This window comes from Sceloporus occidentalis, unplaced genomic scaffold (genome assembly GCF_023333645.1).
Source record: "Sceloporus occidentalis isolate IW3139 unplaced genomic scaffold, rSceOcc1.0.p SCAF_4, whole genome shotgun sequence".
NCBI lineage: Eukaryota > Metazoa > Chordata > Lepidosauria > Squamata > Phrynosomatidae > Sceloporus > Sceloporus occidentalis.
Genome location: NW_028316984.1, coordinates 133,309,005 through 133,324,136, shown reverse-complemented (window position 1 = coordinate 133,324,136; position 15,132 = coordinate 133,309,005). Strand labels below are relative to the sequence as shown.

General features: G+C 37.5%; 1 protein-coding gene across 5 annotated transcripts in view; it reads left to right on the top strand.

The window, feature by feature from the left end:
- Positions 1–15,132, top strand: part of LOC149314637 (PHD finger protein 21A) — a 179,396-nt gene that overhangs the window by 137,387 nt on the left and 26,877 nt on the right. For 3 of the 5 annotated variants that reach the window (XM_089521525.1, XM_089521522.1, XM_089521523.1), the window contains 5 exons: positions 2,831–3,085; positions 4,452–4,541; positions 9,606–9,905; positions 12,295–12,393; positions 14,432–14,483. In XM_089521525.1, the coding sequence (XP_089377651.1) occupies positions 2,831–3,085; positions 4,452–4,541; positions 9,606–9,905; positions 12,295–12,393; positions 14,432–14,483 (796 nt within the window). The remainder of the gene's footprint in view (positions 1–2,830; positions 3,086–4,451; positions 4,542–9,605; positions 9,906–12,294; positions 12,394–14,431; positions 14,484–15,132) is intronic. The other 2 variants (XM_089521524.1, XM_089521526.1) reach the window with 1 other exon arrangement.

Here is a 15,132-nt window from a genome sequence, read left to right as displayed (position 1 = left end):
TGGTCTCCCTTTCCCACTGGAGGACCCATGTGCCCTCAAATGTGGCTCTTTGGAAAGCAGAGAAATCCTCAGGAGCCAATTTTGGGTGCCACAGGAAAGGAAGACATCTCTGTTGCAGCTGCTGGTGCAGTGCTAGCTTTAGCTCATTTAATTTAACTTAACAATAAATTGTTGGGTTTTTCCCCAGCCCCATCTCTCTCTCTCTCTCTCTCTCTCTCTCTCTCTCTCTCTCTCTCTCTCTCTCACACACACACACACACACACAGAGAGAGAGAGAGAGAGGGAGGGAGGGAGGGAGGGAGGGAGAGGGCGGGCGGGAGAGAGTCCAACCACCAACCTTCAAAGTTGTGCTCTGGTTTTAACAACATTCAAGCCACAATATTTCAGTCTCTAGAAAATTAGACCCTTCTTCTAGATGAGGGGCAGGCAACTTCCACAGATTGCACATCACCACTACTGGAGCTTAATGTGCTGCACATATAGACCACCCCAAGATTGTACTTCTTTACTTACATTTATTTCGCTGTAAGGTCCCTTGTACCCTCTAAGTGCAATGGGACAGTTTTGCCACATGGGGGAGGGGAGTGGTCAGTTTAAGGCCTAGGAGATGGCTAAAACAGTTTGGGAGGCCTAAAGCATAGGATACCTGAAATGTGGTTGAGTGTATCAGGCATATGTAGGATGCAAAAGTTTCTTGCAAATGTTAACATGCAGTTGTGACATGCCTTAACTTAATGTTTTGAATAAAGCACCTTTATTACAGATAGGAATATTGATTTTTTTTTTTTTAAAAAAATAGATTTAAATACATTTACAGCCTGCAAAATGGCATAGCAATGTATGACTAGAGAAGATACCAATTCAGTTAGATTAATTTCACACAAATTAGAACACAAAGCAGCTGTAATCAAAACAATATGAGATTCTATGAAATTCTGCTAAAATAAAAATACTTGCTACTGAGGGTTTCAGATGTGTGTGTGCTTTTTATTTTATTTTTTGATGTAGTCAGTCACTCTTCTTCCCTGCATGTTGTGCCATCATACTGTTGCTTTGCCAGTATTTGTGATTAGGATGCCCACACTCATGTCTATGAATAAATGTCTAGTTTAGTCTTATACCAAGGGCAATAACAGGCAGATGTCTCACAAACACAAATTCCCCAGTGTAATAATTTCCTATTTTTTCATACTTTAGGCTTATGGCATGCTATGCATATGCTTCTGATTACTTCATTAAGCCCAGCTCTTTTCTGGTGTTCTGTTGTATGGGGTTAATAGTCACATGAAAAGTAAGCTCATACTAACTACAGCCCTTCCATTGTCACTCCTGTCACCCTCCTCATGCGAAGAGAGGTTTCCTGGAGAGGCTCCTCTACTTATGCTTCAGGTGCTGATTTTCCAGAGATTTGGATTACATAAAATAAATAATAATAAAACTTTTATTTCTATCCTGCTTTTTGTTATAAACAATCAAAGTGGCTTACAAGAGTTAAAATACATCCATATATACAAAATATCCCCCCTTAAAAGACAATTAAACAATATAGAATTTAAAATTACATAACAATTAAAACCAATAAAAATGGCATAGTCAAAATATATATATATATATATATATATATATATATATGTATGTGGGGAGGCAATCACCACATGGCCGAGTAGTTTATTCTGGAAAGGCCTGCTGGAAGAGATCCATCTTGATAGCTTTCTTCAAGCTGTCTAAGTTGATGATTTGACGGATCTCGTCCAGCAGGCCGTTCCACAGGCAGGGAGCAGTTGCAGAGAAGGCCCTCTGGGAAGTTGCAGTCAATCTAGTTTTTATAGGTTGCAATAAATTATTCCCAGAGGATCTGAGAGTATGGGGCAGATTATATGGAAGTAGGCGATCCCTTAGATAGGTTGGGCCCAAGCCATGTAGGGTTTTAAAGGTAATAATCAACACCTTGTACTTTGCTCGAAAACTAATAGGCAGCCAGTGGAGTGACTTTAATATTGGTGTTATATGGTCACTCCTAGATGGAGAGCCTCCATTCATAGAGGAGGTTCTATTCTTTAGAAATTCAGTTTCCACATGAGGAGAGTAATAGAAATACATAAAGAGGGAGTAAGGCTACAGTGCTCCCACTCCTCCCACATTTATTTAACCTAGAACCAACTGAGCAGCGTTCATGTATTTGTAAATGAAGTATTAAGAGGAGACATACCTCTGTAAGCATCTGGAGACATGCAGCAATCATTTTGTCAGAGAAGTGACAGGAGATCATCATATGTGATGAAGCATGTGGTGTTATTTTTTTATTCGCTGTAACTCAGTTCTTTCATACTGATTTTTTTTAAATCACTCTTTAATGAATGTTTCAATTCCCTACAGTTTTCTCAGGAAGGATTTCGGTGTTCAACAACTCCCTGATAGTATTTAGCATAGGAGATTATCAAACCGGGGGGGGGAGAGAGCCACGAGTAAAAGGCATGCTCCCAGCAAAGTAGCATGATTATGCTGAAGATTTTCAGACACATTGCACGTATCCAGGACTTAACCCATGAAAAACCAGCAATGCTCCAGTAACAAACCATTCACAAGACTTTCCCATGAATGGTTTGTTGCTGGATCTTCATGGGTTAACTCCTGGATAAGGACAATGTTGTCTGAAAATCTTCAGCGTGATCACGCTACTTTGCCAGGAGAATGCCTCTGCGCCCCCCCCCCCCCCCGATTTCCCCCCTTCAGATTAAGTGGTTTCCATTTTGTCACTTCTGAATTTAAGAGTAAACTTTTCACAGTCTATACTGAAGACTCTTAAAAGTGTATTTTCTGTTTCTCTTAGAAGACAGTAACTACAGCTTCTATGATCACCACTAAGACACTACCTCTTGTACTGAAAGCAGCAACAGCAACCATGCCTGCCTCTGTTGTGGGTCAAAGACCTACAATTGCCATGGTGACTGCCATCAACAGCAGCCAGAAAACTGTCCTTAGCACTGATGCACAGAACACGCCAGTCAACCTCCAGACCACAAATAAAGTCAGTGGTCCAGGAACAGAGGCAGTCCAAATAGTGGCAAAAAATACAGTCACATTGGTAAGTGGGATTCGCAACCCAGGTCTCAGAATGTTAACCATTTTTCATAAGGTTTATATCCCATAATTAAAGACTGTGTAAAAAAATGTGTGTAACAGAGTTGTGAAGCTGCTTAAATTGTTCCTAGATCATTTTTTTTAAAAAAAATAGCTGTCTTCAGTTTGAATGTACTTAGGCTGCAATCCTGTGTACAGTTGCCAGGAATAAGCACCATTAAACAGAATGGGGAATTATTTCTGAATAGCTGTGCATAGCATTGCATTGTTATACTTTCTGCAACTAATTTTTATTTTAATCACTCATCTACTTGTTGCATATACTTGATGTATGACATGTTAATTTTAAATCTTAAACTCATTTAAATTAAATGATTTTTACGCTTGCCAAGAAAACACCTTTTTATAGTGTTGTACAAAAACTAGTATGAGACATGGCTTCTTATTTTAATCGCTATGTTAAATGTTGTGTTCCTTCTATTGTTGATACAGAAAAATAATTGTAATAAAGGCTAAGCTATGTTTCCATCTATTACTGCTGCTGGGCTCACAAGTATAACATCCTATTTTTCCAGCATTTCCTAATTCTGCAGTGCAGACTTTCTCAGAGGGACTGTTCTAAGTAATAATTCTGATAAATATCCAGCCGAAAGAACCTAGCAGTTAAAACCTGTTAAAATGTAAAAAGTAACTTGGAGTAGAGTATATAGCCCTGTGAGTAAGATGAGAAATGTAAACAAAGTACATCTGACACAAAATTTTTCTACCTACATAAGAATTGATCCAAAGCTGCAGCTTTGAGTAATTATATTTACAGCCCTAACTGGACCATTTCACTAGTAAATTACTTGGTATACAATCCATATTCTACAAGTTCCCAAACTTTCTATGTGAAACAAACACAAAGTATATGTGTAAGTGCCAAGCCTTTTAGCTATTTTGATTATGAATGTTTATGCCCTCTTATCGAACATTTCAAATCATTTTCCCGTTACTAAGCCTTAGCACAATTGAACATCATTTGAATCTCCATATGAATGGGCAGCAGACCTACAACACTTTCTGATTATTCATGAGTTTGACTCGTAAAACATAAATGACAATGCAAACGTTTCAGAGATAACTAATTTATTTCTAAAAACAGTGAAGTCTCAGATTTTACATCTTGGTAAATCAAAAGAACAATTAACTTCATAAGTAAGACCATTTCATCAGAATGACATGAATGTAAAAGCAAGATACTTTTTGCATGCTTCTGTTATTATGGGGCAAGCTGTATTTGCAGAGCTTTGAAATACAGTAACTCATTAAACACATACCTTTGTTTAATCTGTCTTCCTTCTCCTCATGATCATGCTTTTGTTGTTTAGCAGGTTCAAGCTACACCTCCTCAGCCCATCAAAGTGCCACAGTTCATCCCTCCTCCCAGACTCACACCTCGTCCAAATTTCCTTCCACAGGTGAGTCTACCCAAACCAGACACAAGGGAAGGGGAGGGATGCTCTAAAGGATGCAAGATATATAAAATGAACAATATGCATATCTGCAGGGAAAAGTAGACTGAGAAACATGACTTTGATTTGGGGGGGGGGGGGGAAATAACAACAGATGTTCCAAGCATTTGGTAATGTTTGAACCCTTTTCCATATATATTTTCAAAATTTAATCTCCACGATGTTTTGGTTTGTCCTGTTGGTTCTCCTTAGTTTTCTGAGAATTGAATAAAATTAAGATAATCAGTTTTCTTGTAATTTGTTAGGTTTTGGGATTCTGTATATTTTTCATGGTTTCTTTGTTATATGCATATGAATCCTCTGCCAGTTTTCTGAACAAAGACTAACTATTTGTAATCAAATTAATGTAGTTTGCTCTCATTTCCTGCTTCTTTAATACAAAGGTCCAGATATAATCTAGAAATGCTGCTTAACAACTAATTTTGTGAGACTTTTCTGCTCTGTCCGCTGATATGATGAGGAATAGTTCATACTTAGCATTTTCAATAGCTGATATTAATTTACTTGCTATTTTTCTAAGAGATATTATTATATTATTTATATTCTACATTTCTGCTAGCTTGGGCCCCAAGGCTAAAACAAGAGGCAGCTAAAAACCTTCATTAGGAAATGAAGTCTAAAACATTTAAAAAATTAAAAATTAAACAATTACAAGTTATTATATTAAAGCACTTTTAAATTTTAGAAAATGTAAAATGATTTTAAATGATAAAAGATACAGATAAATATATAGAACATACATCCCATGAAAAAGATTCACCACAACCAATTCAACATTAAATCCTTGTTTAAATAAAACACTTTTTGCCTCTTGGCAAAGGGAGAGTAGAGAAGGAGCCAAAGCCAAACTCCTTTGGGAGGGAGTTTCACGGCAGCCACTGAGAGGACTTTCTCTCAGATCCTCACTAGATGGGCCTATGACAATGGTGGAACTGAGAGAAAGCCCTCTTCCTTGTTTCTTAAAATTCCAGCTGGGTCACATACAGAGAAACTGTACAGTCTTTCAGTCTGGACCTTAACTGTATTGTGCCCAGGAATAAATCCATGATCAGTGAAGCTCAACTTGAATGAGATGTAATAGCTGCTGTTCTCCCAGCTTGTGCTGGAGAGGATCATTGGAAAAATGAAAGTCATCACATTTGTAATTTTCCATCCTGCCTGAAAGAGGCTGTGTTGAGGTTGTTAATGGAAAAAAACCTTCCTTGAACTCTATCCTACCAGAGAATTGCCAGCCAGTCTCCAATATCATTTTGGAGCAAGGTTCTAGAGCAGTAGTTCTCAACCTTTGGTTCTCTAGATTTTTGAGACTTCGACTTGCAGAATTCCTGAACAATGAGCATACTGACTGGGACTTCTGGGAAATGAAGTCCAAAACACCTGGAGGCCCAAATGTTGATAATCACTGTTCTGGAGTGTGTGATGGCCTCCCAACTCCAGGGATTTCTTGGTGAAGAGGATTTTCTAGTTTTGTTTCTGTTTGACTTCAGGCCAGGCTGTGGGACAGAGACAGCTTTAGTTGCCTTGGTGGATGATACAGAGAGATGTGGGTGGATTTCTAGGTGGTTTCTCCCACCCTGTGGAACTCCCTTCCACAGGAGGCTAGAATGGCCCCTTCCCTGCTGGCCTTTTGCCGGCAGGTAAAAACGTTTCTATGCAGGCAGGCTTATTAAAATCATGCAAGCCTGATTTTATTTGTGGGGGGGTGTTTTAGATTATGTTTTTTATAAAACTTTTGTATGTTTAAAATTTTAACTTTGTAGTGTTTTATTTAGGTTATTTTAGTTGTCTTTTTAAATTTTTGTTTGTTTTAATGTGTTTTTATATTGTGAGCTGCCTTGGGTCCCTTTTGGGAGAAAGGCAGCATAGAAATTAAATAAATAAATAAATAAATAAATGTGGGCTGAGAATGGGACATGAGAAGTGGTTCATTTGGAACTATCAACCATAGTAACATTCTGGACCACCTCTCTAGGATAGGACTTGAAAGCATTGTTTTACAATGGCTCTGGTCCTTCTTGAAAAGGTGACCTTGGAAAGTGGTGTTTGGCCAGTAGATTGTTGGATTGGTTTTGTCCCCTCAGGTTTGGTTCTGCCCCCCCATGCTGTTCATCATATAAATGAAATTGATGGAAGAGGTTATCTGGTGTTTTGACATTTGGTGTTTCCAATATACAGACAACATCCAACTCTTTCTCTCTTTTTCATGTAATTCCAAAGAAGCTATTGCAGTGCTGAACCAGTGTGTGCTGCTAGTAATGTGCTGAATGAGGTTGAACAAACTGTAATCCAGACAAAGCAGAGGAAGATCAGGAAATATGCTTTAGCCTGTGCTATACCCCCCCTGAAATCAAACTTTCTGCTTGGGTGTATTCCTTGAAACTTTGATGCCCGGGAGTGAAGTGGCACAGTTAATAATAATACTGTTATGCCAGCTGCATCCCATTTCAGGAGAATTCAGATCTGGTTGCAGTGATACATGCGTTGATTATGCTCCAGTTGGACTATTGTACAGTGTGGAGCTGCCTTTGAAAACTATTCAGAAACGTCCAGGATCCAAAATGCTGCAGCCAGAGTGCTGCCTGGGACCACTTACAGGAATGGGGGCCTATTGTCAAGGATATTCAGACAGTTTAAAGTGAAGGACACTTTGAGGGCAACAGAGACCCTGTGGCTCTCCACTGTGCCATGGTGATAGAATTCTCTACCCACTCTCTGTATGCATTACTGTTGTAAGGGTACTCCCTTGGCTGCTTCCATTCCCATGGTCTAGATACAACACACTTTTATTTCTTTGCTTGACTTGGCAGATTGTTTTTAAAAAGGCCACCAGCTTCAAAGGTTATTGCATATCATTCAGGTTAAGTTTCTCTCTCTCCCCAATGTTACTTTAATGGAGCTGTCGTCCAGACACCTAGCCATAATGTCATCATGAAAGACAACAGAAATTGTAGAACTTGTAACTGGTACAATATAGATGTGCCAGACCAATGTCTTGTGCCTTTGTACTGGTCCACAAGAAAAGTTAGATGAGTTAAAGAATAGGTAATGCCTGACTTCAGAATCATATAATTTAGGAATTTGCTCCTCTTGCCAAGACAGTTTGCCTAGAAATAAACATCTGAATCAGCTGAGTTCCAATTTGTGCATCCTTTGCTTTGACAAATATTTAAATTGACATACCTGTGAATTTCCCCTAAACAGTCTGAATTTTTATTGGTAATTCAAATACACTTGCTTTTTATAATAAATAATAATAATAATAATAAGTTTTATTTATCTACCGCTATTCCAAAGATCATAGCGGTGAACAGCAAGTAAGCTAATTTGCCCCCAACAGTCTGGGTACTCATTTTAGCGACCTCGGAAGGATGCAAGCCTGAGTTGAGCTTGGGCCCTTTTTTTGCTGGTCTTGAACTCGCAACCTTGTGGTTTTGAGTGAATGGCTGCAGTACAGGCATTTAACCACTGCGCCACCAGGGCATACTTTGTATCTATAATGTTTCCTTCTGTTGTCATTGTGTACCTCCAAGTCATTTTTTACTTATGGTGACCCTAAGGTGAGCCTATTATAAGGCTTTCTTGTCAATTTTTTTGAGAGGGGATTTGCCATTGCCATCCTCTGAGGCTGAGAGAGTGTGACTTGCCCAGAGTTACTCTGTTGTTTTTTTGCTCAAGTGGGGATTTGATCCCTGATCTGCAGAGTTGTAGTCCAGTGCTCAAACACTACACCATGACTCTCTTTACGACACAATGATATTTTTAAAATACAGTATTACAAGTTCATTGTATGCTTCTTGCACTTCCAAAACCAATATAGTCCCTTGAAACTATTAATATTAAAATATGAATAACAGTATGAATAATATGAACAGTTTTTACTTACATTATCAGTGGCACTATTATAGAAATATGCAAGTGTTTATAATACAGGTTGAGTCTTCCTTATCCAAAATGCTTGGAACCACATGTGTTTGGGATTTTGTGGGGATTTGGAATACTTGTATTTGTACGTATATAATGAAATAGCTTGGAAACAGGACCCAACTCTAAACATAGAATTAATTTATGGTTCATATGTATCTTATACAGTGGCATCATTAGGGGGTGTGGACTGCACCAGGTGACACCCTAAAGGTGGGGGGAGGCGACACCACTCTCCTCAAACACCTACCTTTGGGCAGGAATGGGCTGTGGCATTCACCTGCTTCCCTTTAAAATGCTTTAAGAGATGCTAGGAGTGGGGTGAAGCTCAGTGGGAGGGGAAAGGGGAGGTCCCAGAACTTTTTAAATTAAAATGTCATATTTCAAAATTTTAATTTTTTTAAAAAAAATTAAATTGATTTTTTTGAAAAAATATTATTTTTAAATTTTCTTTAAAAACATCACATTTTAACCAAATCTTCACTATGTATATGTAAATACATTTAGGTTGTGTGTATGGTACTGTAATTAAAAGGAATAATTTTAATTGTGTTAGTTGTTTATGTCACAACTATTAGCATTACATTTAGTGGTATATGGAATTACAACTGACAAGTAACATTAGTGCAAAAAAGCATTACTAAGGATTCTGTATGGTGTGAAATGGGAGGGGTCAATGGGGGAGTGACACCATGAGTTACCTCACCAGTTGACACCAACCCTAGGGACACCACTGATCTTATACACATAGCTGAAGGTAATTCTATTCAATATTTTCAATAGTTTTGTGCAGGAAACAGTTTGCATACATTGAACCATCAGAAAGCAAAAGTGCCACAGTCTCAACAACCTACAAAAACAGTTGTTGGAATATTTCAGATTTTGGAATTCTGCATAAGGGACACTCAAAGTGTAATAATTAGGAATTAATTGCATGGGCAAACATCATATCTAAGTTGAAACAAATAATAAATGTAACAAAAAGCTATGTTGTAATGAGTCTTCTGTGTTGATACAGCCTAATGTGTTAAATGCTTCTTACAAATATGAACTAATGTGGCTTTCTCTCTTTCTTGTGTGTTTGCATAGGTTCGACCTAAGCCAGTTGCCCAAAACAACATCCCTATAGCCCCAGCCCCACCTCCTCCTATGCTTGCTGCTCCTCAACTTATTCAGAGGCCTGTGATGTTGACAACAAAGTTCACACCCACCTCCTTACCCTCCTCGCAGAATTCCATACACCCAGTCCGTGTTGTCAATGGTCAAACAGCAACCATAGCCAAAACTTTTCCAATGGCACAACTCACCAGCATTGTTATAGCAGCCCCAGGTACCAGGCTTGCTGGACCTCAGACTCTACAGATCAGTAAACCAAATGTTGAAAAACAGGTAAAATGGAGCAATGTATTCTCTGTATAGCTAAAACTTAATTATTTACTGCTTAACAATGCTCAATATGTTTTACAGGCAGATTGTTAATTTGTATTTTTATTTTATTTTATTTCATTAGTACATGCAAATGATTATAGCTCACTTATTTAGCTTGTTTTGCTGCTAGAGAACAAAATATTGTGGAGAATATTTGTAGTGCTGCTGGAGAACAAAATATTCTGTGGGAATATTTCCCAATAATCTTACTGACATTTTCAGTGAAAGTGATTCATTTGCAAATTAAAAGTAATTTCAAAGTTGTCAGTGTTTGCAGCTAATTTTATGTAAGTACTTGAGAGAAAATTCACCATAACCTCAGATATAAAAAAAAGTGGTCCTTTTTCTTGCAGATGCAAACATTTTAAGCAGATTTTGAAGCTTGGTTGTTTTTATTATTTTAACACATTTACTGTGCTTTGACAGTCAGGAGAAACTGTTAGGAGAAAATGTTTTCATCACTTACATTTGAGTTCTATGAATAGGTATTTTAAAAACAAAAACAAAAAAACACATAGAAATAGCCCCCAGAGATTGGAAAGTACTTCCAGTTATATTTTTTTAAAAAACAAACAAATTCAAATGCTGGTTTATGGTATAAATGTAATAAGGCAGCACACCACTCTAACTATAGAAGTGAATAAAATTAGATACAATTACATTGCAAAAAGAGCACAGTCATCCCTTGTTGCATTTCAAGTATAATGTAGGCATACATTAGTTACTGCAAAAAGTAATTAATTAAGAGTAACTCATCTATTTATGTCTGTACTCTTGCAGATGACATGCTAACTTTTAATGAACATTACAACTCAATATTGTGGTTAGTTTGGTTACATTCATAGGGTTCATACAGGCTTTGTTGAACAGGTGAAGACTTCCAGCAAAAGGCTGGCACTAAAAATGCCACAGAAAAGCAGACATGGAACTCTGTTAATGAGGGTAAAAAAAATAAGATTATCAAAATCTTCCTTTTACAACTTTGTTGACAGAGGAAAGCTGATTTCAGTTTTGGACATGGATTTCATGCTTGTGAATGGCCAAGAGAAAACATTTTTCAGCAGAGGGCAGAGACTCTTAAAAAGTTGTAACAAACAGTTAAATATAATATAAATGATAGTTTAGTTCCCCCTTTTCCCTCTTTCATAAACTAGAAACATTTGTTTCCCCTTTCAACTGACCACAGTTTGTTGTTATGTAGCACTAACTGCCAAAAATGCATATGTCAGGAATATTAACTGTGGCATAAAGTTAATTTATTAAACAAGCCACATGTGAAACTAACCAGATTCTCCTTCTTAAATATAGAAACAGTTGCTGCTGGTGCATCTTCACAGTTGTGCCAGAGGAAGAGAATAAAAGCATACAGGCCAGAAGCCGAGGCTTAATATCGCATGCAAACATAGCTCTGTGGTAGCCAATGCAAGTTAATGGTATCAGAAACACTATAATAAATAGGAACTGCCAAAGACTCACACCAGCATGACTTAATTTAAAACAAGATATTTGATATGTCATATTGCTAGACAAGCATATTGAAAATATTTTTGTCTCCTTGGAACAGATTGATATCATTTTGTGACTTCACAGCCGTGTCATAAAGTAGGAGTCATTGTGTAAGCATTTATGATGCTGTATGCAGAGGATTCTGCCATCAGTACACAAAACAGCTTAAGGGGGAAGATCTCTTAGGAATTGTAGGGAAAGAATTTCCAGGCAAATTCTTGTTATAACGAAGCATGAATGAAAGAGATACAATGTGCATATGACTGACACCAAGTTTTCCATAGGAAGTTATTGCATAAGGCATAACCTTGGCTGTAATTTTCTATATACTACTTTATTTTAAAGTATTGCTGCCTACCAGCAGAAATGCAAAGTGATCTTCATTACTTGGTATGGTTGCTGAACTATATTACTGTGTATTATAATTGTGTGCTTTCTTTGTATTTCAGATAGCTATGTTTATTTTGAGCAGTATTCATGGTGTTTAAAATACAACATATTATTTACAACAGTGCTTCTTAAGCTATGTAATGGGACTAAAGACTTTTAGTTTTGCCACAGTACCAGAGAATGGTGCTTTATTTGAACCTATTGATTGCAGTTATTCCTTTCTTTCCTGGAAGTTCTCCAGGAACCAGCAGCCAGTGACTTGTGGACCACCACTGGTCCATGGACTATGACTTTGAGTAGCATTGATTTAAAGGGCACTCTTAGGAAATATATATATAGAATACTGTTAGGTTGTTTTTTATCATTTTTTTAATTCTGATAAATAAAGACACTGCTTTAATCAAGTTGTTTGCCTTGATAAATGTAAGTACAGTTATCATTGTTTCTCTTGCAGACTATCAAGCCCCAAGCAGAAACAGAGGAAAAGCCAACAGAGATTCACACGGTTACCCCTCCTGCACCACCTAAGCCAAAACGAGAAGAAAACCCACAGGTACTACTAGTACAGCTATTCACAGGATTCTTTTCTGGATTAGGACAAATAATAAACTATCATCTAACAATCACATTCCTCTTTCTTTAAAAAAAAATTATATTATTCACAGTATTATTGTGAGGACGAAGAAGGTTCTCAGATTAAGGAATGCTAAATCTATCCATGTTGTTGTTCATTAATACAGTCTGTCCTCCGCCTATGCTCGAGCCCCATTGGAAACAATGGGGCTTGTGCGCGGCGGCGCGGGCGCGCACAGGGCACAATGGGTGCACGCGCCCATTCAATTGAATGGGACGCGCTGCCCCTTCCGCCCCGTGAGCACAGCGCGGCTTCAGCGTGTATGCTCAAGGCTGCGTATGGCGCGGGCACACTGTAGTTTCAGGAGAGGAAGAGGTAAGACTTCTGAGTTGTTTATAATGACAGTATATTGTGTGCACCTGTCACTTAGAATGCATTCAGATGCTTCAGATTGTCTTAGTGATCTTTACAACAACCCGAAACATAGGCTAGTATTTTTATCCAGTATTCCAGAAAGGAGGCTGAGAGGGTATTGGCTTACCAAAAGGCACCTAGCAAGTTCTTTCCTAAGGTAAGGCTTGAACAACAGTCTCTCCAGCTTGCAGTGTTAGTGACTGCAATATATAGAGTACTAGTTTATCCTTAATTCTGGAAAGCTTATGTCATGTAACCCATTACAGCTCCAATCACAAATGGGGTTTGGAATATTTGTATGCCCTTGCTGGCCAGCATCCAAGTCCCCTTTATCACACTGCTGCTAAGGTTTACTGAGGGGAAAGACCAGTGGGAAGGAGAAACTTTGGTTTTATCCCTCCTGAGTCAGAGCAGGAAAAAGTAAGAAATCCAGTAATCTAGTTAACAGGAGGAAGGCTGGGAATTCTTTATAAGCTACATGGCTGAGTTACTCCAGGTGGTTTGATGATGTAACTCATAAATAACCTGCACCCTTACTCTTAATAACTGGAAATATAGGGGGAATCTCTATATAATTAGTAATATAAATTAGATGTACACCTGCAAAGTTGAGCGTGAGGCTGATTGCTCAACACTATTGCCAGGGGCTGGTGCCATGGTTGTCATAGTGAGCCGAATGACTGAAGCCTGCTTTTGCAACTTCAGATATCAGAAAGGTTTAGAACTGTTAACTCCCAGCTTACATGCTATTCTTAATGTAGACTGTTAATAATAATAATAATAAAATGTTTTATTTATAGACCGCTATTCCGCAATGATCATAGCGGTGTACAGTAAAAATCATAATGCAATACAAAATACAAGGTGACAAAGGAGGGAGAAGTCTCGTCCTTCAGGCAGTCCCTGATGTTGCTGGGTCTGTCTGATCGCTTCCTCTGAGGCCAAGATGTCAGTTTAGGAGGGAGGGGCATACAAATTCTAATTAATGGGGAAGAAAAGCTTCTGTAAACATTTTTAAGTGGCCTGGGATATGTTAGTTGTATACTAGTTATACCTGTGATTATCATTGGACAGGATATCACTGAAGCTTTTACATGTTTGTAAAATGTTTCTCAAAAATTAAAGGTATTTGTTACCTTTGTGTGCCAGTTGACACCAGCTCACTCCTGCCAATTTCCCCCCAAAGGGTTTAAATTGGCTAATCTAGTGTGTTTTATTGTGTCTTCTGTTTTTATTGACAGAAATTTTCCTTGCATTTATTCTGCTGACATTCAAAAGATGGCATCTGTAAAGATTAAAAACAATTTTAAAGTGGTTTAAATAAATATCTTAACTAAAGTTTACAAACGGCTGCAGTGAATATCTATAGTAAAATGTCACTGTAATACTTCAGTAGACCTGTCATCCTTTTTGTTTATATGAAGGATATGCAAGTTGTATAAAGATATACACTGTGGTTTGCTTTGCTTTATGAAGTATTGTTGAGACATATCAGGGATGCATGTTCACGAGGAATATTAAAAATAATAATTTTGTTAATGTGTAATATGAATTTAGTACCTGATATAATTTTGAGTATTGGTTTTTTCTTTTTCTGATACAGAAACTTGCCTTCATGGTATCTCTTGGACTGGTTACACATGACCATCTAGAAGGTAAATAAAATCATTATGGCTGCCTTATAGGAGGGCTTAAATAATATTTTAGGGTCTAAGTGTCCACAAGGCATCTGCTCTTGTCTGATCTTGGAAGCTAAGCAGGGTCCACTCTGGTTATTGCCTAGATGGGAGCCTGCCAATAAAGAACAGGTGCTGTAAGCTATATTTCAGAGGAAAGAACTGGCAAAAACACTTCTGAGTAGTATTCTTTGCCCTACGAAATTCATGGGGTTGCCATAGGTTGACAGGTGATTTGAAGGCACATACACAATTATTATTATTATTATTATTATTATTATTATTATTATACTTTATTTATATAGCGCTGTAGATTTACACAGCGCTGTACATACAGACAATAAAATCGATAAAAATGAAACCTGCCAATGGCGTACATTCTAAAAAATACATATAAAACAATAGATAGTAATACAAGATAGAATTAGATAAAATAATAGTATATTTTACAGGAAAGGTTGAATGAAAAGGATTATAAAATATGGTTTGTTAAACATCTGTACTAAACATTAATTTACCCAGTAATTGAATTTTATTAGTCTTAATTCACAATTAATAAGGTATTTATTTGTTTTATTTATTTATTGCATTTGTATGCCACCTTTCTCCCTGAAGGGACCCATGGTGG